At 46.0% G+C, this 27,013-nt stretch overlaps 1 protein-coding gene across 1 annotated transcript in view; it reads left to right on the forward strand.

The window, feature by feature from the left end:
- The window catches only part of LOC138248852 (immunoglobulin superfamily member 3-like), a 98,814-nt gene that overhangs the window by 11,594 nt on the left and 60,207 nt on the right, over nt 1–27,013 (forward strand). The window contains exons 3-5 of the mRNA XM_069202805.1: nt 4,940–5,347; nt 18,090–18,479; nt 22,691–23,089. Of these exons, the coding sequence (XP_069058906.1) occupies nt 4,940–5,347; nt 18,090–18,479; nt 22,691–23,089 (1,197 nt within the window). The remainder of the gene's footprint in view (nt 1–4,939; nt 5,348–18,089; nt 18,480–22,690; nt 23,090–27,013) is intronic.

The raw sequence follows: 27,013 nt of genomic DNA on the forward strand, positions 1-27,013 counted from the left end.
AGAAATTATTTTTATGGATGACCTCAGGGGGGCGCTGTGTTTAGCAATAGAGTACGAAATTTGCGATTTAAAAACACCTGCTAAAAAGTTCCTTGTGGTTCAGCCTTCAGGAAGCAATTAAAATGTCAAGATACCTCTTGTGATTGATGTTTCTGCTAGAGAGAGATGGGAGTTTTGTCTAGCAGCAGCTGTGACTCGCCATAAAATAGCACAGAGGGTGAAAGTGCCTGCTGCAAAGAACAGATCTGTTTTTAATGTGGATAGCTGAGTGGATTAGTGAAGACGGCCTTTAGAAGCGCTTTAAAACAAATTCTAAATGCATGTGAGAGAGGGGCTATGGTGAGATGAGGAGCACTTTTGCCGACTGGTAATGAGGGAGTCCGAGGAGGTGGTCATGGGGTGGGGGGCACCAAAAAAGATTGCTGCACCAGGTGCCACCAGCGCTTGAGCTGGCCCTGGCTGCATGAAACTTAAACAGAACATTTCCCTGCAAAATCTCTGTAATTGACTTTCATACATCAGCCACTTTAAAATAAATTAAATGAAAAAGGTATTTAAAACAATCTGTTTAAGAATTATTCAAGGCAAGGAATGAATTCAAGGAACTAATCAGGGCAAGACTCTCTGCAGAACAGAGCTGGCTCTACCAGGGGCCCCTGACAGACTGGGGGCCGGGGCCAGAGCCCACTTTGCCCATGCCTTAAAACGTCTCTGCCCTGGAAACATCCTGAAGCAGGAGTCCGCAGACACACGCCATGCCTTGGGGTGGTATGGGGCGAGAACAACCGCGCTCCCAAATTAACCTCTTCTCTGTCTCTCTCTTATCGTGGTGGGAAAGGTCTTCAGCTGTGGGACCTGAAGTCCAAAAGCCCCCTGCTGCCCCCTTTCCAACTGAGAAGACTTGAAAGGCCGGAGTCACAAACTGCACCTTGGATTGAGTAAACCAGGTGTCCCTGGGTACCAGCTCTACTGGTCCGAATGCAGTTCATAAACCCATGGGGTGTGGACTTTCTGCCCCAGCTCTCCAGTCTGTTCTGTGTGCACACTTCTGTAGTAACTATTGGAGGGGAAAAGTTGCTTAAAAAACAGGTGGCAGTAAAGGAAGAGTAAGGAATTGTTGTAGGGAGGGACATGACAATAGTAACCACAAAAGGAACATCTATATTTATACAGCCCTATCCAGCCCAGCCTTGAAGTAAGCGAAGCACCCCACAGCAATCAGTGTGTGTGTAAAATTACTTTATGTTAAAAAAAACCTTAGAAATGCACTGAAAAAAAAAAAGGGACAGTATAGTTAGGAAATAGAATAAAAAGTACATTAGAAATTCACTAAAAAAAACAAAGGTTACAGGCACATCATAGTTAGGGTCTGAATTTACTCATTACAAAACCGTAGAAATTCAGCTGGTATAGTTACCTGAACTAACTATAACTGGCGCTCCCGTAATACACTGCTTATGACCTCATATATTACATCTCTCATGACATGGTCAGTGGCATCACTGATGACATCACTGATGTAACCTTTGTTTTTTGTTCAGTGAATTTCTAAGGTGTTTTTAAATTCTATTTCCTAACAATAACTTCCCTGTAAACTTTGTTTTTTTAATTGAATTTCTAAGTTTTTTTTTATTGTATTTCCTAACTATAATGTCCCTGTAACCCTTGGCTTTTTCAGTGAATTTCTATGCTCTTTTAACGTATAGTAATTTTAATTACTATGCTGTAATCAAACGACCACCCCGCACGGCATCTGGCCATGCACGGCAGCGGTTCACCAAAGGGCCTGGCCAGGCCCTGATGCCAACCCCCTGGAAGCACCCAACCTTCCACCGTACACTGCCTTCTCCCGTGCGCAGTAGGGGTTGCCTGCAAGGGCTGTCCTGCAGCCAGGGCCTGCGGCCAACCCCCCTAGCAACCCAATGTTGTGCATGGCCCTTTGCACACGCACTGCAGAAGTTAGCCGCGGCCTCTGTGGGTGTGAAAATAGGCGTGAGAGGCTGTATCTGGGGTGAGAGGGGCTGTCAGAGTGTCTATCTCAGTGTGAGAGTACATACATCAGTGTTTTAGTGGGTGCGTTGGTATGTGCGCGGGTCTGTGAGTGGGTGCATCTGGGTGTTAGTGGGGTGTGTGATGGCCTAAGTGGGTGTGTGAGAGATGCGTAATTGTCTGAGTGGGTCTGTGTGAGTGCATGAGGGTCTGACTGGAGCTGTGAGTGAGTGCATGAGGGTCTAAGTGGGTCTGTGATTGTCTACGTGAGTGTCTGAGTGGGTGAGTGTCAGTGCGTAACTGAGTGGGTCTGAGTGGGTGCATGAGGGTCTGACTGGGGCTGTGAGTGAGTGCATGAGGGTCTAAGTGGGCCTGTGAGTGTCTACGTGAGTGTCTGAGTGGGTCTGTGAGTGGGTGTGTGAGTGTCTGAGTGGGTGTGTCAGTGGGAAAATTTATTTAAAGAGAGAGAGAGTTTTTAAGGCTTCGATGTCTGATATACTTAGAATGAGTTATTTGTCTCCAATTTAAAATAAAAAAAGTATTTGTTTTTAAAAAAAATATTAAAAAGATATTTTTTATAAAAATAAAAAAAATGGAAATAAGGCCGGCTGGACTCAAACCCCCTTAGCTCAGTGTGACATTACAGGTCCCGCTGTCAAAACCCAAAGTGTTTGTTGTGGCATGGCTGCAGCGATGCAACCAAGCCACAGCAAACAGCTATGTACAGGGGCTGGGCACCCCAGGACATAGCACGAGCTGGCCCTGGGGGGTGGCGGTCCCCAGGGCCATCAGAGGCTCCATGAGGGGGGCCACATGGCCCCCCTCAAACAGGACATAGCCCCAGGGATGTGGTGGTCCCTGGGGTGCGAGGTCCCAAAGGGAACCCCCTTTCTTTTTTTTACACTTTTCCCTGGGGCTGGTGGTCGCTGGGGTGTGGGGGTCCACTGGCCCCCGTATTTATTAAATTGTAAGCCCTGGGGAGGTGGTGGTCTCCAGGGCAGCGGGGGGGTCACAGGCCCCCTGCATAGATAAAAATGTATGCCCCTGGTTGGTGGTGCTACCCAGGGTGCAGGTGTCCACAGCCCCCCCATATATATTAAATTGAAAGCCCTGGGGAGGTGGCGGTCCCCAGTGCAGCGGGTAGGCTGCGAGCCCCCCACATATAAATAAAGAAAAGCTCCGGAGGAAGTTGTGGTCCCCGGAGCTGTTGGGGGGCCCGGAGGCCCACCACATTACATTTTGAATGCTCCCGGGACCTGGCCCACCAGGGGCCCTATAAAAAATGTTTTTTGTTCATTTTTTTGCCACAAATCTCACGAACTCGTGGCAAAAAAATAATTAAAAAAATATTTTTTTTTGCTCTGGGGGTGTCCCTCAAGGACCCCCTCACCCGTGCTAAGGGGTTAGGGTGTCTCTAACCTGCCCCTTATAGTTTATTTTTACTTTTTTGAGCTTGAGCCAAGTCCCAAGATGGCTATTAACACCTCCTGGTTTGAAGTGTTGGTAGACAATCAGAGATGTGCATTTCCCTGCACAAGTTCATCTTTATTCGCGGCCAAAGATATACAAATTAGAATTTCCCTAAATTTCTCAAAAAATACTGAACGGATTTACTCCAAATAACCAAAAGTGTGACCTGCGTACCGACAGCTAGCTTTCTGTAAAATGTGGTGTAATTCCATCCAGTGGTTCGGCCTGTAGTTGTGTCTTAAAAATCCCATGGAAATTAACATGGCACATGCAACCTTTTTTCAGCCCCCTTTTTCTCAGCCCCCGCTTGACGGATCACCCTGAAATCATGCGCAACAAGAATCACTGTGACACTTTTTTTGGAAAAATTTGTTGAGATTCGTCAGACAGTGCCAAAGATATAGGCAAGTCAAAAAACGCTTTTCCTATGGAAAGTAGGTCCTTACTACTGTATAACTACCTAGAGGTGACCGCCCACCACTAGGTAATATATATATATATATGGATATAAGGTCTGGCTGGACCTCGCAGAGTTCCACAAGCGGGCAGAATTCGGGCATGCCGCGTTGCTCATGCTGATTTTTAGCTCTGGGAGCTTGTTCCGCGCTGTGAAATGAGTGTGAATAGCACCATGCGGTACGCCAGAGGGAGCTGCGTCTTTCTGCTGCTCCAGCAGATTTTCTACTCAAGCGTCAGCTTTCTCAACACGAACGGTCACGAACTACCACAACTGCCCGCATTGAGAAATCTCACTGGTAGGTGTTCTGGAGCCCGTAATTCGCACTAGGGGATGCAAATTCTTGCCCGCCAAATTAACTTTGGTGAGCTGTGTGTGAGAAAAAACTCTGCCACGCTGCGGTTGGCAGATTTGTGCCGGAGCTCCATGCGGAGCTGAGAGTGAACAAAACGCCACAAACTTTTTCACCCACCCCTAATATATATATATATATATATATATATATATATATATATATATATATATATATATATTCTCTTATTTCAATTGTAGCTGACCACGCTTCGCTCCAAATCAAAATGGGGTATCAGTAGCTGTAGGAGTCAGCCCACTCCTATTAGCATTCACTAAATTCTCCCGCCACTTCGCAGAAAGGGTCCCGACACCACAGGTTGCATGAAAATCTTTCTTTATTTTCAAAAATCTGCTGTGATGTGGCTCTCTAAATTGCACCAGTTTTACAGTTGCCCAGTAATTCCCAGTACATTCAATGTACATGATAAGATTATTTCACAAAATGTTCTACCTGTGAGCTACTCTTGGTTCTCTGCTAAATGAATCACCTAATTTGCGGGATAGGTGTCAATCGTCCGTTCACTAATCCCTATAAGGCATGCTGTACTGTACCGACTTTCTTCCACTGCTTTCCACTTTATGCAATAGATCTCTCGTTCACTGGCAACCATCTGCCCATAGTGCTGTATGCTAGCTCCATTAACTGATACAGTTTTTTTCTGATTTTAGTGATACCAGACACACTGAATGTCATCATGATACCTCAAACTCTGAAGAAAGTTGAAGGGGACCGACTAGAGCTAATCTGCACAGTGTCTAAATCCACATCCCAGCACACCCACCTTTCGGTCACCTGGCACCTGAGCTCAGGAGGTGACAGCACGGAGCTCCTATCCCTGTCCAAGGACTTTGTCTTATCATCAGGGTCTTCATACAGACATAGGTTTGCGTCAGGAGATCTTCGAATGGATAAGACTGGGACCACCATCTACAAGATGACCATCACCAAACTGCAGCTCTCAGACCAGGGAGCCATTTACTGCGAGGCCATCGAATGGATCCAGGATCCGGATGGGAGCTGGAAAGATATCACAAAGAAGAAATCAGAGGTTACTCTCTTAACTGTGGAAAGTTTGGGTAAGTTGTGAGATCTTAGCATGATTTGCAGATACTAAAGGTTCATAAACATCTCATTACAGCAGTACTCAATCGGCACCACTAACCTGGCTGGGCTTCTCCAATACTGACACCCTGTTGTTATCAACTCAACACAGCGCATAGACACCTCCGACAATGCAAAATCAACAATCCCATCTGTGGTTGTGTAACATTTGCTACTTAACAATTCCATCTTGACGCTCCATAAAATGCAAATGTAATGATCACAAGATCAACTGCAGTCAGCAACAACACTTACAACCTAACATTCCCAAAACTACTAAGCGTCTTTTATGAGCAGCACGATCCTTATCCTTGTATACGCACTGCTTTACCTAACAGGTCAAGATGTTTTGCATCTGAATGTCAAACAGTACTAGCTTTCCAACATTACCAAAGGCATGCCCCTGGCAATGCCTACTGGGTGTGAGCAGATAGAAAGAATGAGAACCATCTAATTCACTATTTTAGAACTATCAGATTGGAGTACAGGAAATGTTAAGTTGGCTGCTTTGATAGAAGTGGAACAGAAACCCAGGAATGTTGAGTTGGCTGCTCTGATAGAACAAAGATTGGAAGTATGGGAGTGTGATGGGTTGGCTGGAATAATTGGAGTCTAAGAAAAGGTTGAATTGACTGTCTTGGTAGCAGCAGATTGGAAGGTTGGGATGCGTTGATCTGTTTCATGGCACCAGGCAGACCCATTGGAAGTGATGAGTTGCCTACACTGATTGGCTGCTTCAGATGGTGTCATGTAATCCAACCATGGCAACTGCTGATTTGATAACAGTGAATTTGAAGTCTGGAAATTGTTGAGAAGGCCATGCAAGTGGGCCACACTGATGGAAAATGGTAATGCACCTGTGTTATCAGAATTGAATCGGATGCATGCGGAGTATTGGGTTTGCTGCTTTGGTAGCAGCGGGGAAAAGGATGGGAAGTGTTGCAGCCACTGTTCCACCAGAGCTAGAGTGAAAAACCAAAAATGTGATGCGTTGAATCTTCCTTGTTTCTTTCGGCGGGGCTTGAGGGTCTCTGGACTCAGTTTGAGTTTGTCAAGGTGGGGTTTGAGTCTCTCAAGGTGGGGTTTGAGGCTTTCAAGGTGGGGTTTGAGGCTTTCAAGGTGGGGCTTGAGGCTCTCAATGTGGGGTTTGAGGCTCTCAATGTGGGGTTTGAGGCTTTCAAGGTGGGTTTGAGGCTCTCAAGGTGGATTTGAGGCCCTCAAGGTGGGGTTTGAGGCTTTCAAGGTGGGTTTGCGGCTGTCAAGGCAGGGTTTGAGGCTTTCAAAGTGGGGCTTGAGGCTTTCAAGGTGGGTTTGAAGCTCTCAAGGTGGATTTGAGGCCCTCAAGGTGGAGGTTGAGGCTTTCAAGGTGGGTATGAGGCTTTCAAGGTGGGTTTGAGGCTCTCAAGGTGGGGTTTGAGGCTCTCAAGGTGGGGTTTGAGGTTCTCAAGGTGGGTTTGAGGCTCTCAAGGTGGGGTTTGAGGTTCTCAAGGTGGGGTTTGAGGCTCTCAAGGTGGGGTTTGAGGTTCTCAAGGTGGGTTTGAGGCTCTCAAGGTGGGGTTTGAGGTTCTCAAGGTGAGGAATAAGACCAGAGCGTGGGCTGGATTGCTGAACTTGACACTAGTGTACTAGATGGAAACAATGTAAAAGATTAATCCAAGTCTTATTGAACATACCTGCTGAACTACAAATCTTAAAGTTTCTGCATTTATATTTCTGTGCTGCTTCTTTACCATTCATCGCAATGGAAACATTATTTTAAACTCTTTTTTCCCATTTCTTAGTCTTTTGCCCTTTGCACTTTGTAACCAATTATGTAAATACATTTTACTTTTTTTTTACACACATAACATACTTCCTTACCTTTCTTAACAAATGTTATTTACTAGTTCCTAAAAGAGGTATTGTACATTTGGTTTAGATCATGCACTGTACTTGAAAGCTACACTATAACTCTGATGGTTTTATACTCATCTGACCATGTTAAACAAAAGCATGTACATCTACAACTGTGGTCTTACACCTATTTATGGGTATAGATGTATTCTGTATTTTTTTTATTGTCAGTGAATGCCAGGATTATTCCTGGAAATCTGGAACTGGATCCAAATGCATGATTGGTTCCACATGCGTAATTTCCACGCATGGAACTGTGTTGTACCCTGACCAGCCACCTGTACTCATTTTAAGTTTGTTCCATTTCCCCTTAGAAACAGAATTGTTCCTGCCCAGAACAAAACAAGGTGTCCAACCTTTCCCAGGCTGGGAGTGGTGTGGAACAAAAGTTTGTCAGTACCACCAGACTTTGAGTATTTGAAGGTGTGCAGAAACTTTAGAGGGGATTCCCCACCCTTGAGTGCCCAGTCTATACTGGGGTCAAATTAACTTAATATTACAATATACTGGAGTGCGATAGCATTGACTTACAAGTGATAATTCAAGTTTTATGAATTAAAAACAATGTTTATTTGAGGCAAATGTGACTTACAATAGAACAACAGGCATTTGAATCTCAAAGCCAGCTGGGCTCCAGCTTTTGACTATTTTATGTTTTGTACTTGCGGGCATATTTACGAGAGGCTGGCGCCGCAGGAGCATCAATTTTTTTGATGCTCGGCTGTGCAAGCCTCTCAACCATCTCTATGAGGTGACGCAGAGCCACTTTGCTGGGCTTTTAATGGCCTCATAGAAATGGAGTAAGACAGAGCATCTCGAGTTGCTTGCGTTGCCTTACTCTGCACCAGGGAGGCGCGCCATGGGCATTGCTGTGAATTTTTCCACGCAGCACCCAGGGATTTTGTTTCTGCCACAGATTTACTTAATGACGTAAATGAGGAGACATATTTTTCTTTTTCCTCGTTTGTTCCCCTTTCCATGTGTGCTGCATTCTGCAGCACACTTAAAAGAAGAAATTGCCTTGCTTGATTATTTTTGTGCAAGAAGGTGTGCCTTCCTGCAGAAAAAGCAATCCTGCCTGCAATGCAGACACCGTTCCACCATGGTGCAAGGGTGGCTGCGTTGGAGCTAGGAGCCAATTGGGCGTCAGCGCAGAAGGAAAGGACAGAAATGCACCGTATTTGAGAAGTGCGGTGCATTCCTGGCCTTTCACACTGGCACCGGGCAGTGCCCCAAGAAGACTGGTAGCGCGCCCTACGCCAATCCCCCATAAATATAGGCCTCAGTCCAAAAGACCTTCCTATACCTGAGGGTTTTTGAGTTCAGTGTCTGATTCTATTTTCACAGCTTCTGCTACTATTCTTGCCAATGCATTCTCTGCCCTCTCTGGGAAACATATTTCTTGTATTTCTTGATAGTGCCCCTCTTTTAAATTCCCCAGACTCCTACCTGGCCTCCAAGAGTATTCTTATACAGGGTGGTGAAGGCCATGGGCCTGTGTCCCTTGCATTCAGGCATGTGCTTGTTTGCACCACAGCTAGGCATGCCAGAGTTGTTGAAGGGCCTTAGTCAACAAGCTCAAGTGCCCACCCCAAACTATGACTTTTTTTCAAAATGTAAAAGAATGCGGTGCAGGAAAGGAGGAGACATGGCAGGTCCACCAGATGGCACTCCTTAGTGGTATTAGCTCTGCAAGATGCATGCCATCAACAAACAGGGCAGGCTTGCTTCCACAACTGAAAATAATTCTTGCTGCAGGGGCTGAGCCCTGAAAAGTTGTGAGACTGTAGAGTAATGACCCCTCCACCCCCCTTCTTCTGCCGGGTCTAACCATGACCTTTAGCCTTTCTTTGGTGTAAATCAGGTAATTCTAATGGCTGAAAGAATTGAGCAGCAATTATTTTTATTGGCATAAATTAAGTACTAAAAAATAACAGGAAATCCAGTGGCATGTAAGCCCCGCGTGAACCTATATTGAGGTACAAATGTTGATTGTGATACAGGCACCAATAATAAAAAATCATAATATATAGGAAAAGGACAAAAGAAAGAGAGGGGTAGGAAAATAATCTAGAGAAAGAGGAAATTAAAGAGAAGAGGGGAGGAAAGACTAAATTACAGAGCATGGAAGAGAAGCCTAAAAGGATCCATCCTGTTCTTGTCTGTCTCTGAACTGGCGCCGGTCTGCAGATCTGGGCTCCCCGGAAGCCCTGGCGGAGTCTAGATTCTGTTACACGATCCCCTTCCTGTCAGACCTTCCTCTGTGTTGTGAAAGGCAGGCAGACAGGTTGTGGTTCCACTTCATTTGCCTGTCAGTGACTTATTCTTGGGGTGTGTTTGTACATTTCATCCTTACCTCTGACATCTGCTCTTATGGGGCTCACGTTGACAAAAGACACATTATTCAAGTTATTATCTGCCTTTATTTCAGCTCAGTTGATAAAAAACATAAAAGACAAGTTAATCAGTGCAGTGGATAAAAGAAAAAAACTAAAATAAAGTGCTCATGTGCCAACAACCCCTAAAGAACCGAGCCCATCACACAGCTTATGGGCCTCTGATGGTGCCTATCCATGAAATAAGGTATCACTTAAGGTATTACTTAGGAGGTGTTTGAACAGGGGTGGCTCTTCCATGAGGGCGGAGCAGCGTCACCCCGCCAGCAGCGGTGTTTATGATCTTTTCCTTGTAAAGGGGGGGCCACAGGGTGACGAGCAGCGAGGGGAGTGAACAGCACTCCCCTCAGAGCACGTGTGTGTTTGGCCGGCCATCTTGGGCCAGCCTAACGCACATGCGCACAGGGCTCTCTCCAGCCCAGCAACACAATTGCCTGGCTGGAGGGAGCCTGCACAGGCTCCCAGTCTGCCTGGGAGCGCCCTGGCTAGGCGCTCCCAGCCAATCCCAACGCCGCTCTGAGCAGCGTCAGGATTTGCCGCAGGAGCCTGTGCCTTCGTGCAGCGTGTAGAGGAGTGGGGTGCGGCGCGACGCAGCATCAGATAAGTTTATTTTTGTTTAATTTTTATTTGTATTAATATTTTCTCCCCCTCTTGCTTTCCTCCCTCCCCCGCCCGCGCGTCCCACCCCGCCCCCTTTAACATCGCAAGCCACGACTGGGTTTGAAGGTGAGGCTTCAAGCAGTAGCAGGATATGCTGGGTGGGGCATGAGGACCAATAGGAATAAAACTTAGGGTGATCAGACGTCCCGATTTTGCCGGGACAGTCCCGGTTTTCATCAGTTGTCCAGGCAGGATTTGGGAAACGTAGCTCATGCCTTTAGAGCAGGTCACTGAAAACAGTGGGAGGAGCCTTTTTATGTTTTCCAAAGCAGAGATAGTTAGCAACTGTTAAGAGAAAGCAATTCAATTAAAGGGCATAATACTGGCTTTAAATATTGCATTTTATTTATGTTCTTAGCGCCTCTGCTGTAATTCTCTGCTGATGAGCGCTGTCAGTCTGGGCGCTCGGTTGAAGTAAAATTGTAGTCATTCTATTTTATGAAATGTCTCTGTTTTTTTACTTTAAACTTCTGGTCCCCCTAATAAAACTACTGGGCTGGTAGCAGAAAAGAAGGCAAGGGAGCAGAAAGGGGCCATGGTTTGCCCAGGTCAGGTGGTGATAAGCAGCACCGCCAGGGGGCGACAGCAGGTGCCGGGCAAGAGAGGGATGTGTGTGCGCATGCGCGCCAGTCCTGGAGGACTCAGTGTGGGCACCTACCTGGGCACCTGTCTCAGTCTCTCACCCGCTCCCTGCCACTTCCTGAACTTGTGGAAAGGGGGCGCTGCCTACCCCGGGGGCTTTGAGTGTGCCAGGAGTTACCAGTACCCGCCAGGGTGTATATATTCTCAAACATTTGAGTGAGGGACCGTGTGCTCACTCAGTGCTGGCCACACACCTCATCAAGGTACCACCACACCCCACGCTAGGCTGGGCGCCACGCTGCCACAACCAGGAAGTGAGGCGTGCTGCATGGTAAACCAAGCCTTATGGGGGGAGTGCCCACCCAGGGCCTGGGTAGTACAGGGGTCATAGGGGCAGCTCTTCCTCCATGACTTGCAGGAGTCTGAGAGTTCCCAGCAGTCACTGCTGTGTACGAACACTGAAAAGATGGTGGAAGGACATTGGGGGAGGTGGTGTCTGTCCAGTACAGGGTGTTGGGGAAATGATGCCACGGGGGGGGGGGGGGGGGGGGGGGGGGGGGGGCGGCAATATTCTGGAAATAAACAATACACAACATTCTTGAAGCTCTACAAATCCAAGAATTGGGGTCGGTGTGTTCTATTTAAAAATAGCTCGAGTAGAGCAACCTGATGACAGAGGGAGTGGCGAGATGGGCGCACGTCATTAACTTAGACATAGCAGAGCAGCTGCTCAGTGGGTGATGTGGCTGCTGCTGTGATCTGGGTGCAGACTGCTGGCAGCTTAATGTTTCACTGCACTTGCTGCAGAGAGAGAGTGTCTGTGCACGTTCCGGAAGCCCAAGGATTGTGTTCATTTTATGATAAGTATGTCACATGGTCTGGGATTGAGCCCAAGAAGCAGGCAGGGGCTTTGCAGAGATGTTTATGCCCTGAGGGCCATCTCTTGATGTGCTGAGCTTAGAACAGTATAACGTGCATTGGTTATCTTACCCTGAACCTGATGTGGAGACGGGGCTGCAACAAGGTCAAGGGAAATTACTAGAATGCAGCCCCCTCTACGGTCTGCAGTTATACGTTTTTTTACACATTTCGAGTATTTACAATCTCATGGACAAAGAGACTGGTCTGCCTGCAAACACACAGCACACTGAAACCAGGAGTGGGCCCTCGGTCTGCAGGTTCCAAGGAGGGAATGAGTGCAAATGTTTCCGGAACTTTCCACTCAGCAAAAAAAATCCACTTTATCGAAAGCTTTAATAAGTGAGCAGATAAAGGGGGCGTGGAATTTAAAGTGGGCGTGGCCCGAAAACATAACTGCGAAGTGTTAATAAGCAGAATGGCCTCTTAAACTAAAGGCGTGTTCTAATATACGTGGACCACAATCACACGTCATCATTGTCCTCATCGTCTTCCGCCCTCACCACTACCTGGTCTCCTACCTCCTGGTCCTCCTAGGCCTCCTGATTCAAGTCCTCCTTGACCTGGTGGTACCTATGTTGTCCTTAGTACACTGGCTCTAATTCCCAAGGCAGAGGGCATTCCTGTTCCTCCTCCTGGTTCAGCAATTCCTGGCCCCAGTGTGCCTAGTGTTCCATTTCCTGGTTGCCATGGTTCTCCTGGTACGGGTCCAGCAGGGCTGGCATTACCATATGACAAAAGAATAATGAGTGCACTGTTGCAAATTTGGAGGGCATTCAAGCACCTCTCCCAGGCATACAATAATGCTGAAGCAGAGGCCCTCATTCATCATCATCGGGCTATGCTCCACGTCAGGCTGGCACTGCAATGCCTGACGGGTCATGCAGGGGACCATCTTGCCATAAAAATTGTATGGATCTCAGTACCAAAAAATATCCTAGGTTTCTAAAAAACAACTGGAGAGATACAAAATAAAATTGGCTCGGGCACCTCCTCAATATAAGAGAATTTTTAATAAACGAACGAGGACCCGGTCAAGGTTAAAAACACAATAAAAGTGACGGGGAAATAATGATCCCACACTTTACATAGTCACAGGTTAAAGCACAATGGTGGTCATTCTGACCCTGGCGGTCAAAGACCGCCAGGGCGGAGGACCGCGGGAGCACCGCCGACAGGCCGGCGGTGCTCCAATGGGGATTCCGACCGCGGCGGTAAAGCCGCGGTCAGATCGGCACCACTGGCGGGCTCCCGCCAGTGTACCGCCGCCCCATTGAATCCTCCACGGCGGCGCAGCTTGCTGCACCGCCGCGGGGATTCTGACCCCCCCTACCGCCATCCAGATCCCGGCGGTCCGACCGCCGGGATCCGGATGGCGGTAGGGGGGGTCGTGGGGCCCCTGGGGGCCCCTGCAGTGCCCATGCCACTGGCATGGGCATTGCAGGGGCCCCCGTAAGAGGGCCCCTACATGTATTTCACTGTCTGCTGCGCAGACAGTGAAATACGCGACGGGTGCAACTGCACCCGTCGCACAGCTTCCACTCCGCTGGCTCGATTCCGAGCCGGCTTCATCGTGGAAGCCTCTTTCCCGCTGGGCTGGCGGGCGGTCTGAAGGCGACCGCCCGCCAGCCCAGCGGGAAAGTCAGAATTACCGCTGCGGTCTTTCGACCGCGGAACGGTAACCTGACGGCGGGACTTTGGCGGGCGGCCTCTGCCGCCCGCCAAGGTAAGAATGAGGGCCAATGACTTTAACCACTACAAAAAGTCAACATGTTTCACGCCTAAAATTGTCCAAAAAGGATCACTGCTGCTTCATCAGGACTCAAACAAAAATCTTTCTCCAGAACATCAAGCACGTGAATGCAATCTGTTCATTCAATAATAAGTATATACAAAACAAAAAAGGATAAACATTTTTACTCACTACAGTTCTGTGTATATTAGCACAAAACTACGGAAACCGGCCATAATCAGAAGAAGAACTTCCAAAGAAGACATATGTCAAAAATCATTCGGGGTATTTAGGCGCCGTAACAATCAACAGTGCAATCTGCTATTTGTGCCTCTTTCCCGAGCGATACGCCAGGATACTTGCAACATATTTGTCAAATACTCAAGACTTTGACCATTTGCATTAGAGCACTGCTCTAGTATTCCTGGTATCTGCTCACTCTGCCAGCCTGCCAGGGGTGATCACTGATGCTCACATAGGTCAACGCTGCTCATTGTGTTAGGGGTCAGATCACTGTGCCAAGCTTCGTGGCAGCGTCAGTGCGCCAGAGCTGTTCTACGGTTGGTCCTGGTCAACCGGTCAACCTGTCAACCTGGTCAACCAGGAGTGATCTCCTACTTAGATCACACATCTCACACATTCAAGTGGGCCATTGAAGACTTTTGCATCCGGTCACAAATCGCACAATGTTGCCAGTTTTCTCAGCACCCCATATGAAAAGAAATATTGCCAGGCCAGAAGGCACACTGGCCAAGTATGTGAACAATCGTAGCCAAGCTAGTACCCACATTGCCCAAGTGTTGGGACCACTATGGTCAGCACAGGCTTCGTAGTTCCCCAGTATGTACATCATAGCCGAGCGCTTCTCACAGCACCGTTCAATAAAACACTGTAAGTAGACTAATTTCCACGATGCCCCAAGATGTACCACATATAAAACTATGTTCCCCTAGGAATCATTCAATCATTATTTGAACATGCCTGAAATGATCACAAATGAAAAAGATAATCAACGTAAATGACGATTGATGCTCTGTATTCAAAGTATCATTTCGAAGAATTCAAAGGGTGATCAGTTGACGTTTCAACCCCCTCAAGATAAATCACATGGAGTCTTCATCAGGACTTCCAAGCTCACTGAGGTGTGCCGGTATGCCAAAAACTTGAGGACCCATAGCCAGACTAATGTCCACGTTGCCCCAGTATCAATTTATGTAAAGCACCATTGTCAGATTAGTTGTTTAAGGCCATTATGTTCACAGCACAAACTGACCAAAAGGTGTGATCTTGAGCAAACCACTTCCTCTCCCAGTGCATTGCCATGATCATCGATCACTGCTGCTAAGGTTGGGAGCACTTTGAAGCAGTTTGGTAGGGAACTATTTTACAGCTGCACAAGGCACATTCATTATATTATTCCTAGGTATCGTGGATTAGACACAAGGTTAAAAGCTTGTGCAGTTTTTCCACTGTGGGTGAAGCAAATGCCAGTCTGAGTTTCACGTGCTTCGCCAGGTACAAAAGAGATATTTAGAAAGGATGTCCCATGACGCTGCTTCATAAAGAAAGCATTTAGCTCTAGCAGAACCGTGAATCAAAGCCCTACTCCACTCCGCTCTTACATCCCACAGGCTGCATGAAATGTGGGCACAGATGTTTCTTTCCAGTGTTGAGAAGCCTTCGCTCTCGTGAAGTATACAAAAAAGTGATGAATGAAATGCTTGAATTAATATCAGCCACTGATAATTATTCGGGCTGCATCCCAGTCCATCGTTATTTTGCACACCATGTCATCCCAGGCATATGCAAATCGGTCTTGACCCTGCTCCAATCGGAACAGTTGAACCCGAACTGCCAGGCCAGGCCCTCCCTGAACTGGCAAAACAGAAATTCAGACCCGTTTTTGCCCAACTTGTGGTTCCAGTCACACAGTGTGCACTGGACCTACATCTGGGTAGGCCTGTCCTACTTAAGACAACACACTAAAATATACAAAAAGTGATGGGTGGAATGCTTGAATTAATCTCAGCCACTGGTAAATAATCGAGCCGCATCCCGGTCCATTGTTATTTTGCACACCATGTCATTCTAGTTTGAATCCAGCCATATGCAAATCAGTCTTGACTCTGCTCCAATCACAACACTCCAGTCCAAACTGCCAGGCAAGGTTCTTCCTGAAACGGAACACAAGAAATCCTGGACCGGTTTCGCACTAGTAATGGGCTCTCGTGAGGGTGCAGTAACTGGTTCAAGGAGGCACAGCTGCAAGCGGGATTGGTCCGAAGGTCTGTCTTGTTTAGTGCAAACGCTAGTTGATGGCGGGGTGAGTTTGAACAGGTGCAGTAACCCATCCTCTGGTCCCGCTGCTATGGAGGCACGAGAAGGCCTGCAGTGAAAGCATATTATAGCCTTAGAACCCGCCGTAGCGGGCTCTACCGGCTATTAAAGGCCCGCTCCCACGTTAAATGCCCGAGCCGAAGGCGAATGTACTCAGGGCAGAATGTTCTATTAAAAAAAACAAATTGCTCACGGAGCCCAAGGGGATTGAAATCCCCTCGGGCTCCGTGAGGCTTTGTTGACAGCTGTTGCTGTGAACAAAGCGAACATTGGAATGTTGGCGCTGCGGGCTTTTACCGGCCAGTAAAAGCCCGCAGCACTCCATTGTTTTCAATGAAGCTGCCAACGTTCGAATCTTCTAATCTCAGGTACATCAGTGCCCTTCTGAGACTATGTATTACGAAGAATGTTTATTAACCAAGTACACCTCGTCACAAGTCAGTATATCTATATATACAAAATACGCTTGGCCCAGTGCCCCCAAAATCCTTAAGATGTCCCTGGGCGAGAGAGCAATTGGGGAGAGCCTTGTACCCGGACCTGGAAGGGAAGTAATAACTTCTACAGTTAAAGGGGTGATCCTAGCTCAGCTGTGCTGTCCATCACTGTTCTTCAAATAGATATTCTAGCCTTGTTTGCGGCCCCAGACCGTGTTCCCACCTCGAGTGGTTGTGATGTTGGGATACCCAAGAGGCACCCTGGTATACCTGACTAGGAATAGCCGACGCTGTTAGTACGCACATATTCAGGAGATGTAACTCCCCACACAGCACCCATGAAGACACTCCCCTGTTCATTGGCAGAGGTCAGTGTCATGGGGGCCCATGTATCCCAGAGGTTTGCAGTCAGAGGGGAAGCAGGATATGTTCTATCCAGAAACCTGGGACATGGCAATTAGACCCACCATTCACTATAAGACATGTCACTTACATCCCACTGAATCACTGCACCGTTCTTACACAAGATGTTCTGAGCACGAAGTGCACCACTGGGACCGCGCTTTGTGTGGAGTCACAAGATGAGAAGTGTCTTGCAACTCCCCCCGATTTAATTTCTGATATAGAATCTGATATATATATATATATATATATATATATATATATATATATATATATATACTGCTAATTCAAGTCCACATTATGCCAGACAATAATGAAATAAACTGAAGCTTTCAGGAATGGAGTCACACAAAAACAGCTGAAATAAGTCCTGGCCGCTGTCCCAATCCTCAGGATGGCACCCGATAGAGAGAGTGAGAGGAGAGAGGCAGAGCGAGGAGGAGAGATTGAGATACAGACATGGAGGGGAGAGAAGGATCACCTTCCCAAGGGGGTTATTGGAATGCTGGGGCCCTTGGCAAATGCTCACTTTGGACACTCCTTGAAGCATCTCTGGGAATGCCCCTCCGCCCCTACAAGGGGCGCTACAGTCACCTCCCTTCACCAATCCTAACTCGTGACCTAGAGCCCGCACCAATCATTGGACTCCGTTCCACAGATGCACCGCCGCCCTCTCACCCTGCCCTATGACACGTGTGCGTGAGGTAAGCTTACACTGTTAGTGAGGCGGGGAGAACTATTTTCTAAGACGTAACTTTCTTGCTGCTGGGCCATGTTTAGGATCGGTTGCTGTCCATAGAACGGTATGGTGTGGTTGTCTGGTCTGACTGGCTGGGTTATTGAAACCAGGACCTGATGGAGAAGTGGTGAGACGTATACATTATTGGGACACTCCACTGCACAACTGGTTCTCACACTCTGCATATTTGCAATTTGAGGCACAGGTAAATACAGAAATTTGCCGTTGCTCACACAATCGCTTGGTCTTATGCTAAATTCTGGTTTCAAATCAGATGGCGAAATTCTGCAATTTGCCGGGAGACTACGTTCCCTCCAAACTTCTGGGAAAACATCTTTGTCTGGTCTTTAAAGTAAGGGAAGGTTTCCAAAAATGATAATGACTTTAAAATCATTTTTAGAAGATCATATAACTATTGTATATCATTCTTTAAGGTATGCTGTGAGGGAGTAGGGAGTGGGGCAATCATATAACCTTTGTGCTCAATAAAGCTTTCTGGAAGTAAGTCCTTAACCTCTGGTGGCGCTGCCAACGTCATATTTTTCCCACCGGCCCTATTAATCATTTAGGATTTTTCCCAAAAATTCATGGTCTTTCTGCTAATTAGTGTTTTCTTTCCAGGTCGAAATTTCACAACAAGCATCAAAACTGGCAAAAATCCCCTGGTGATGGGTGACTCTCTCGATGTCACCTGCTCTGTGCAAGCTCAGAACCTTCCTGGCCGGTTGTTTCACGTGTCGTGGCTCCTGGAAGGCACAGAGGTCGCGGTCATGGATCCTCATGGTGTGACCACCCTTCAGAAAGAGTACGGTGGTAGAGCAAGCCTGGGGCAGCTTCAGTTGGTCAGGAAAAGTTTGGAGGACTACAACTTGTGGCTGTTGCACGCGACACCAGACGATGGAGGCACCTACAGCTGTGAGGTCTCTGAGGTGGAAAGAGACACTTCTGGATCCCTGATGTTCATTCAGAGCAAGAGATCTGCAGATATCTCTGTTCAGGTAGCACCAGCAGGTGGGTCTGTCTGAGACATCTCTGAAAGTCTACCATGATGTTGTTCAACACTAGCTCACAAAACATTTTTCCCTATCGAACGGACATAAGTTTAATTTTTGTTCGTAATTCACGAATAATAATTCACAAAATCAGGATTTACAGTATTCTACGACTGTAAGTGTAACTTACAAAGGCAGATCGTCCACCAGGCAATCAATTTTCCATTGACGTAACCTTAGAGAAGAAATGGGAAAATGAGAGTTTCGTGGAGGCTCGCGGGATAGCCACCTGGAACAGTCTAAACTTTGTGGGTGTTCACAAACATTCTAAGTACAATTTCCCTCCCTAAGTACAGGGCAGAAGTAAACTGAATTCCAAAAATATGGGTGAGAAAGTAGAAATTTCTTGGCTAGAAATGTATGATTGTCGTCGACTTCTGCTGGTACGCCGTAGGGTTTTGGTACACTGCAAAAAAAAAAAAAAATGGATCCACAAATAACTGAGGCATACTCCAAAGAATGATAGATTTACCCTTTTATTTTATTAATCACAAATATATTAATGGTTGAATGATGCAGAACTGAGCGGCAGCCAGTCTCAACTAGTGCAAAAGATTGGAATATTGACATGTGCTATAACAAATCGGACATCTTCCCTCATTGCCCCCTCACTTGTCCTCAATGCTTTTAACAAAATCCCTGTAGCTGAGGCTTAAGATGCTCTACGCTAGCACAGGTACCACTGACCCAAAGACAACTAACACCTCCGCCTTGTACCCAACCACCATTTGGCTCTTGCCTTCAGAGGGGTCCTTGGGTGTAAGACCCTCAACACTAATGCGGGTACCACTGACCCAAAGACAACTGGCACTTCCGCATTGTAGCCAACCACCACTTGGCTCTCGTCTTCAGAGGGGTCCTTGGGTGTAAGACCCTCTACACTAATGGGAGTACCACTGACCAAAAGACCACTAACATTTCCTCAACCACCACTTGGCTCTCACCTTCAGATGGGTCTATGATGGCTCACAATGAGCCATGGTCTGTATCCCAAAATCTGACTGGCAGTCAGTGAGTGGTGGTGTTTCGTGGTACAGGTGGTGTGGAATGTACATTTTTTAATTGGTATCTCTGTATCCAAGCACTAGCCATGAAAAGCTCACATTCGGTGATTAATTGATGGTCAAAGTATTATTCTCCATGTAGGCTAATTATTTCACGAAGTCGATCGGTTTGCACAACAGACCCCTGGTACAAAGATGGTGCATAGCTTTGGTGGAAAGGGATACATTCTTTTTCTTAGATGATGCATGATAGGTGATGAGTAAGGGATAAAATACAAACAATGCAAAAATAGTAATAAATGACGTCATGTAACTTGGAATATGCCATATGTATGTAATTGCATTAGGGGTGAAAGGGAAGGCCTGGGAATGCAAAAGCTAGAAAGCGTTAGGAGTGATAATTTTCCAGCACAAGTTTATAAGATGGAAGACAAGAGGGGGAGACATCTCTGCTGTCCTGGCTTGTAGGTAAACTGCAAATATTGTTCATTTATTCATGCTTTGAAATGACCCACGTCCAGGCGTTGGGTCTGTGATAATCACTGGTACTGACTCAGATGTCCTAATATGTAGCATCTTAATTCTGCCACTATATGCAGAATTAAGATGCTGTAGGCACCAGTAAAGTCCCAGATGCCATAAATCCGCACTGGTGCAGGGCAGTTAAGCAGTTGGGCTACTAACAATGCATTTAATGCCATTTTAATGAAAAACGTTGCATTGAAAGTAAAATCACATTACAATATTGTCACAACCAAACTGCTAAAAGTATGAATGAAACCGCAACATTAAAACACTGCGAAAGAGTCCTTCCCTAAAACTCTCTTAGCAGGTGCCGGGTGTGGGACATAAAACATCACCAGTAGTTAGTCACTCTAGGTCCCACAGTCAGACTACATTATGAGAGTTAGACCCAAGTAGTGTTCGAGCTGAACAGCCAGAATATCACAATAGTAAAAAAAGGTAGTTTAAATTAATTAAACTTGAATATTTTTAACAAAAGCTACTACCTGATAACTAGAAATAAAAAAAGTTATTGAAGTTAGAAAGTTTAAAAAATTATTCTTTGCACATTATTATTTCTAAATTAAATTAATCTATTTAACTCAATTATTTAATACGCATTTCGTGAGTTATTATGGTGTAACATTTTATTAGTTCTAGACTAAAAATTAATATTTAAAATGAATTTACATTTATAATTTACATTGAAATATGCTTAATATATTATTTAAAGTATACTAAACTTTAATAATATCGATTGGAAGGGTGGAATATGTAACTACACCTACGCATAATTACGCGTAACTATACACTCGAAAATAGTAAATAGCAGTGAATGAACACCGTCTACTTCAAGTGAGGTGCAGGAAACCTACAAACTAGATGCTGAGTATCTGCTCTACTCCTCCCACATCGCCTGGAGAAATAAAGTCTGAATTAGACCTTGTCATACAATACAATAACTAAATTGTACTTGTTCCAAAAAGCCTTACTTGCAAGAATTACAACCTACTAAAGATCACTCATCAGTGTGGCAAATATTACTGAGCAAATTGTGAAGAAAAGGTGTCGTAAATCTACTTTGCCCATTTCCTTGCCACGATAACTGCCAAATATTGTTTATAGGTTAGCAAATTCAGGTTCCCATTTAATCCATACGTACTTTATATCTGTAGACTAATTCAAGGACATTTTCAAGGCTTATCTAATGCACTGGTGACATTTGTGTGTAGCAACAGTGTTTTTGCAGTAACTGACTGATGCAAAATGACAATTTGCACCATTAGATCTCAGCAAACTACTTGTGAAGTCAGTAATAATGGACTTCAACAAGTTTCTTTTTGGTGTCACCAAAAATCACAAAAATGTAAGCGTTTTAGAAGAACAAAAATTGAGAAACCTGCTTTTTGTAGTCACCTCGTGTACAGAAACCGCAAATCCATCTTTACAACGCCTTTTTTGGCAGGAAATTACAATTCCACCAGCAAAATATTGCTGGTGAAAGCATATAGTTTTGCGCGCCCTTGCTAAACACATAGTGAAAGGCTGCTAGTCCTAGATGTTTTGTATTTATAATGCAGTGTTTAAGATTTTGTTTCAAAGGGAAAACTTCCCAACTTCAAATAGATTGTTCCCTTACACACACAATAATACTAGATAGGTCAACAAAATATTGGAAAGCTGAAACTACTAACGGTGTCCTAGGGAAGAAGGCGTAGGGACTAGGATGAGGGGAATAAAAATGTTGTGTCATTTAGATCTATATGTCCAAATGCAAGGATACCCTTGGGGCTGTGCATGGCATGACAGAGGGTCCCTCACTCTGTTCCTCACCAACATCAAGAGGTCTCTATAGCAGTGGTCTTCAAACTTCTTAATGCCACGCCCCCCCAGTTGAAAAATAAAAATCATTGCCCCCCTTCAGAATTTTTCCAAATTATTTTATAAAGATGGCAATGTTTAAATATGTCTAGACTTATTTAAACATTATAGTTACATTATAGTTAAGTACTGTTACCTTTTTAAAAATGCAATAACATGTTTCTGCTTAAAACAAAGTACTGTTACGTGTATAACGGTTCTTTTGAGCAGAGTTGTCCCCCCCCTCCCAGGATCACTTGAGGCCCCACTAGTGGGACCTGAAACCCAGTTTGAAGTCTTCTGCTCTATAGGTAAATTTACCAATGAGAAATGGTTCTCGCCAAGGAGCAGAGAATACATTTTGCTTGGTGGCTTGGAATGGTAATGCTAAGGTGCAGATAATGATAAACTCTGAGGCCCTTAATCACAAAGGTAAACTTACACCTTTGCGTAAGTTTACAATTTTTGCAATTCACAAATACATTTTATGAGTAGTAGCTTTCCGACTGCAGAGTTTCTACACTTGTAGCAGAGACTAACCCAGGTACTTGTGGCAGAGACTAACTCCGTCACCTAATGGTGGCCGTCCTAAAGATACTACTTATAAAATGTATTTGTGAGTTGCAAACAATTGCACACTTACACATAGGTGTAAATTTTACGTTTGTGAATCTGTAAGGCTCTTTTGCCCACAGGGATATGATTATTCTGGGCATCAGCCACCTCTTTGGAAAATTCTCTACCTAAGGAGGATTTTTGTAATACCATGTATGTTATCAATAAACTTTCCATTTTACTTTAGGCACAGAGAACAACTTGGAAGTATCTATCAAAAGCAACAAGTCGCTTGTAATGGAAGGCCAATCCGTTGTATTTCACTGCAACACAAGTGGGACCACCAACCCTGTGTCAGTGACTTGGTATCATATCCGAGAACAGGAACACACAAAGCAGATAGCAAGACTGGAGCGGGACGGCTCGCTGAGGGTGGGACCCTCCTACCAGGGGCGTCGGACCCATGGAACCCTCAGGCTGGAGAAGACGGGGCCCGCCTCATTCGAGCTGGGACTGGACTATGCCCTGATGAACGACAGCGGACTCTATGGGTGCCAAGTGAAGGAGTGGTCCCAAGCAGCTGATGGAAGGTGGGAGGCACTGGGCGAGAAGCACCAGGAAGTATCTCTGAATGTCACTTCGCTAGGTATGTGTAAATGGTCGTGACCATCGCAACACTTTGTTTCCATAAGGCCAGTTGGGTTGCAATGTTGTCCAATTCAGAAGAACCAATGAAGATAGGTTTTTCCGGATGGAGGCACTAATGTAGGAAGAGGAGGGATTGAGGGGAGAATGTTCTAATTAAAAAAAACACAGATTAGAATTGGCGGAGTGGAAGAGAGACTTAGGGGGTCATTATGACCCTGAATGGTGGCGGTCCCACCGCAAACAGGCTGTCGGTGAAGACCGCCACATTATGAGTGTGGCGGCTTGGCAGCTGCCATCCCTCCACATCTCCACTCATACCGCCATGGTGGTCAGAACCGATCATCTCTGACCCAGCATTCCACAGAAGACCGCCCGTAGTATTAGGAGCCGCCTTTCCACCAGGGTTTCCGCGGCGGTAGAACCGCCATGAAAACCATGTCGGAAAGGCGACCAGTGATAGGTAATTTTTCACTGTCACTGGCAGATGACTCCCGCCCCCCCAAGCAAGCACAATTCCCCCACCAACCCCCCATACCGGAACTTCTCATCCCCCACCAGAACAGCACTCCCCTTCCCCCACACCCCCTTCTAGTGGAGTGCTCCCCACCCCGCCCAAGGAAGCACAATACCCTCCTCAACTCCCCTCCATACACAGCACCCCCCCTCCCAGCATACATGCACAGGCACACAGTCACCCACACGCACCACGCATACACTCATTCACCTACACTTACATACACGCATTCACTCACATGCATCCATACATGCTTTCCCTTCAACATCCATACACGCATTCACTTCAACATTCATACACACATTCAGTCACACGCAGCCATACTCACATTCACCTCAGCACTCATACATTCATCCAAACACGCAGAAAAATATGCATTCACCACAACACTCACACTCGCAAACACACGCATACACACTTACATGCATACACGCACTCACTTCAACATTCAGACATGCATACAACCACGCATACACACATTCATGCACACACGCAGAGACCGCACATTTGCACACGCACACACAACACCCCCTCACCCTCCCAACCCTCTCCCCTGTCGAACGATCAACTTATCTGGTCAAGGGAGAAGGATGTCAGGCAGGGAACGGGTAGGGGCGCTTCCACCACCGGCAGCGCCCCGCCAGCAGGACAACGTCAGGCTGTATTATTGTACATAATGTGGCGGGCGGTGTCCTACTGGCGGGGCGCTGCAGGTGGACCCCCAGAGCGCCTCCACCCGCCAGCACGACTACTGCTGGATTTCCACCAAACATGTGGCAGAAATCCAGCAGCACTCTTAGTATGGTGGGCGGAAGACCGCCAGCACTGCGGTCTTCTGGTGCCCGCGGCTTTGGTGGTCTTGGTAAAAAACCGCCAAAGTCATAATGAGGGCCATTATCTCTTTGAAGGCTGGCTTACAGACTCCTTAGAAACTGAATGTCCTATGAAAATGACAAAAGCAGAAGGTACTAGACTTTGCGCACCTTGGTACTATAACAATTGTGGGGAGCTAACAAATGAAGCTAAAAAATCACAGACAATGGAGAAAACATTATGATGAACAATGTAAAACAGTCTACAGAGGGGCAAAAAAAAATCAGTATGCCATTAAAGAGGCTAAGCATCATGTCAAGGCAACAAAGGGCATCCGCAATACAGCTAAATCAGGTTCTCCAGTAGATGTTACCACCATTGATAAATTAAGAAAAGGAGGAAATGTGTCAATAAGAAGAACTGTCAGACATTCTTAACTGTTCATTGTTCCATCTGCATGGAAACATGCAATAGTAAAACCTATTCTGAAAAAGCCCACAGCGAGTCCTTTGCTAGTGGATAATTATTGGCCGATATCTCTCCTTCCCGGGGTAAGTAAGATTCTTGAAAAACATGTGAACAAACTCCTTTCTGATTGTCTAGAAACCCATGCAATCTTACGTCCTACCCAGAGAGGGTTCATACCAGGATACACCACGGAAACCACCCTACTCTTCGCAACTGAAGAACCAACATTGGACCTAGGGGGCTGTGCAGCTCTGACTCTATTAGATTTAAGCTCCGCCTTTGATACAGTGTCACACCCTCTCCTGATTCAGCCAATAGGGGAAGCAGGAATAAAAGGAAGTGCCCTCCGTTGGCTGACGGATTTCCTAAAAGCTTGCTGTTTTCAAGTTCAGATTGAATCCTTTTCATCTCCTTCTTTTACATTAAATTTTTGAGTACCTGAGGGTTCCTCTTTGACTCCCCCTGTTTTTGATCTTTATGTGTGCTCCTTGGCAGAAATTTTGCAAACCTATGGATTTGCGCTGGTCTTATATGCAGACGACACTCAAATTGTCGTCTCGCTCACTACAGCTGTTAAGAAAATATCTCAGCAGTGACATGCCTGTCTCAAACATGTGACCGGTTGGATGTCTAACAATCATTTAAAGCTAAATAGAGACTAAACTCATGTGTTGGTGGCAGGAAACTTCCCATCTTTGTGGAACAAACTCAACTGGCCAAGTGAGTTAGGTAACTCCATGTACCCACCTCTTCAGTGAAAAGCTTGGGCTTTTGGATCCACGAAAAGCTCACCATGGAAACCCAGGCACATAAATTGGCAGCAAGCTGCTTTGGAATTCTCCGTGCGCTAGGAAAATTCCTGACCTGGCTCCCTATCAATCTACGCAGAAGAGTAGATCAGGGGCTTATTAACTAGCGCCTGGACTAGAAGACCTCAATTTATTTAGGTAGCCCTATTATTAATAGACTTCAGATAATACAGAATGGTGCAGCTTGGATGTTTTTCAAAATCCCTAAATATTCCTCAGCTGTGCATGCACTGGCAGCTCTTCAATGGCTGTCAGTTTGAAAAAGATATCAATTCAAGGCCCTCTGTATGGTTCACAAAGCAGCACACACGAAAGGACCTAAGCCAATTCAATGTCTAATTACCCCCTAAGTCCCTAAAAGGTCGCTGCAGTCAGAAGGTCAAAGCCTTCTTTGGGTCCCCAGAATCAGGAAAGTAAGGAAAGGAGGCAGGTCCCTCAGATTCCTAGCCCCCAAACCTTGGAATGGTTTTCCTCAACATATTAGACAAGAGCAACCAGAAAACTCTTTTAGGAAACTATTAAAAACCCACTTGTTTTAGAGACTATCATTTAGTGTGTAGAACTGTGGTTCCCAACCTTTTGACTTCTGTGGAACCTGGGGACCCCCGCTGAATCATTATTGGAATCTGGGGATTATTTAATTTTCTTAGCAGTTGCGGACCCTCTGAGGAGTCTTCACGGACCACCCCACCCAGGGTCCCTGGACCACAGGTTGGGAGCCACTGGTCTAGAATGTGGTCTTGTTCCAGAGATCATTTTTCAGTCCTCAGTTTGATATTGCCAGCGCCGGGATGCCCGTTGGGTAGCCATGCACTATATAAGCATTGGACACTGGAAACCCTCTGAGGGTCACAAGTGAAATCTAAAATGGTCCACGTTGCCTTATTGCCAATGCTTCTAGTGATCGTGGTGTGATGGAGGGAGTGACAACAGCTATTGGGCATTGGGTACACATTCTGCGGTTGGTAATTGGATGAGTGTGTAAATGATAGTGTCTGGCTATAGTGTGTGGAAGAAAGTGACAATTCTGTTGATAATAATCAAATTACAAACTAAGGAAGTGAAGAGTAAAGTGTCAAGGAAGAGGAAAGATGGGACAAAAGGGGGTTACAGATTGGAGAAGAAAAATAGAAAAAACATTCCGACAAGTGAAATGAGGAGAAGAAATGGCAAAAACAGTGGGAGCGGAAATGGCCTAGGTCTCTAGTTGGCCACTGGCTACATCATTCTAGGCGTTGACCAATTGGATTATCCTTTGAGTTGACCAATGGCATTATTCTCAGAACTGACCAATGATGTCCTTCTCAGAGTTGGACCG

The sequence above is a fragment of the Pleurodeles waltl genome, chromosome 8, assembly GCF_031143425.1.
Source record: "Pleurodeles waltl isolate 20211129_DDA chromosome 8, aPleWal1.hap1.20221129, whole genome shotgun sequence".
NCBI lineage: Eukaryota > Metazoa > Chordata > Amphibia > Caudata > Salamandridae > Pleurodeles > Pleurodeles waltl.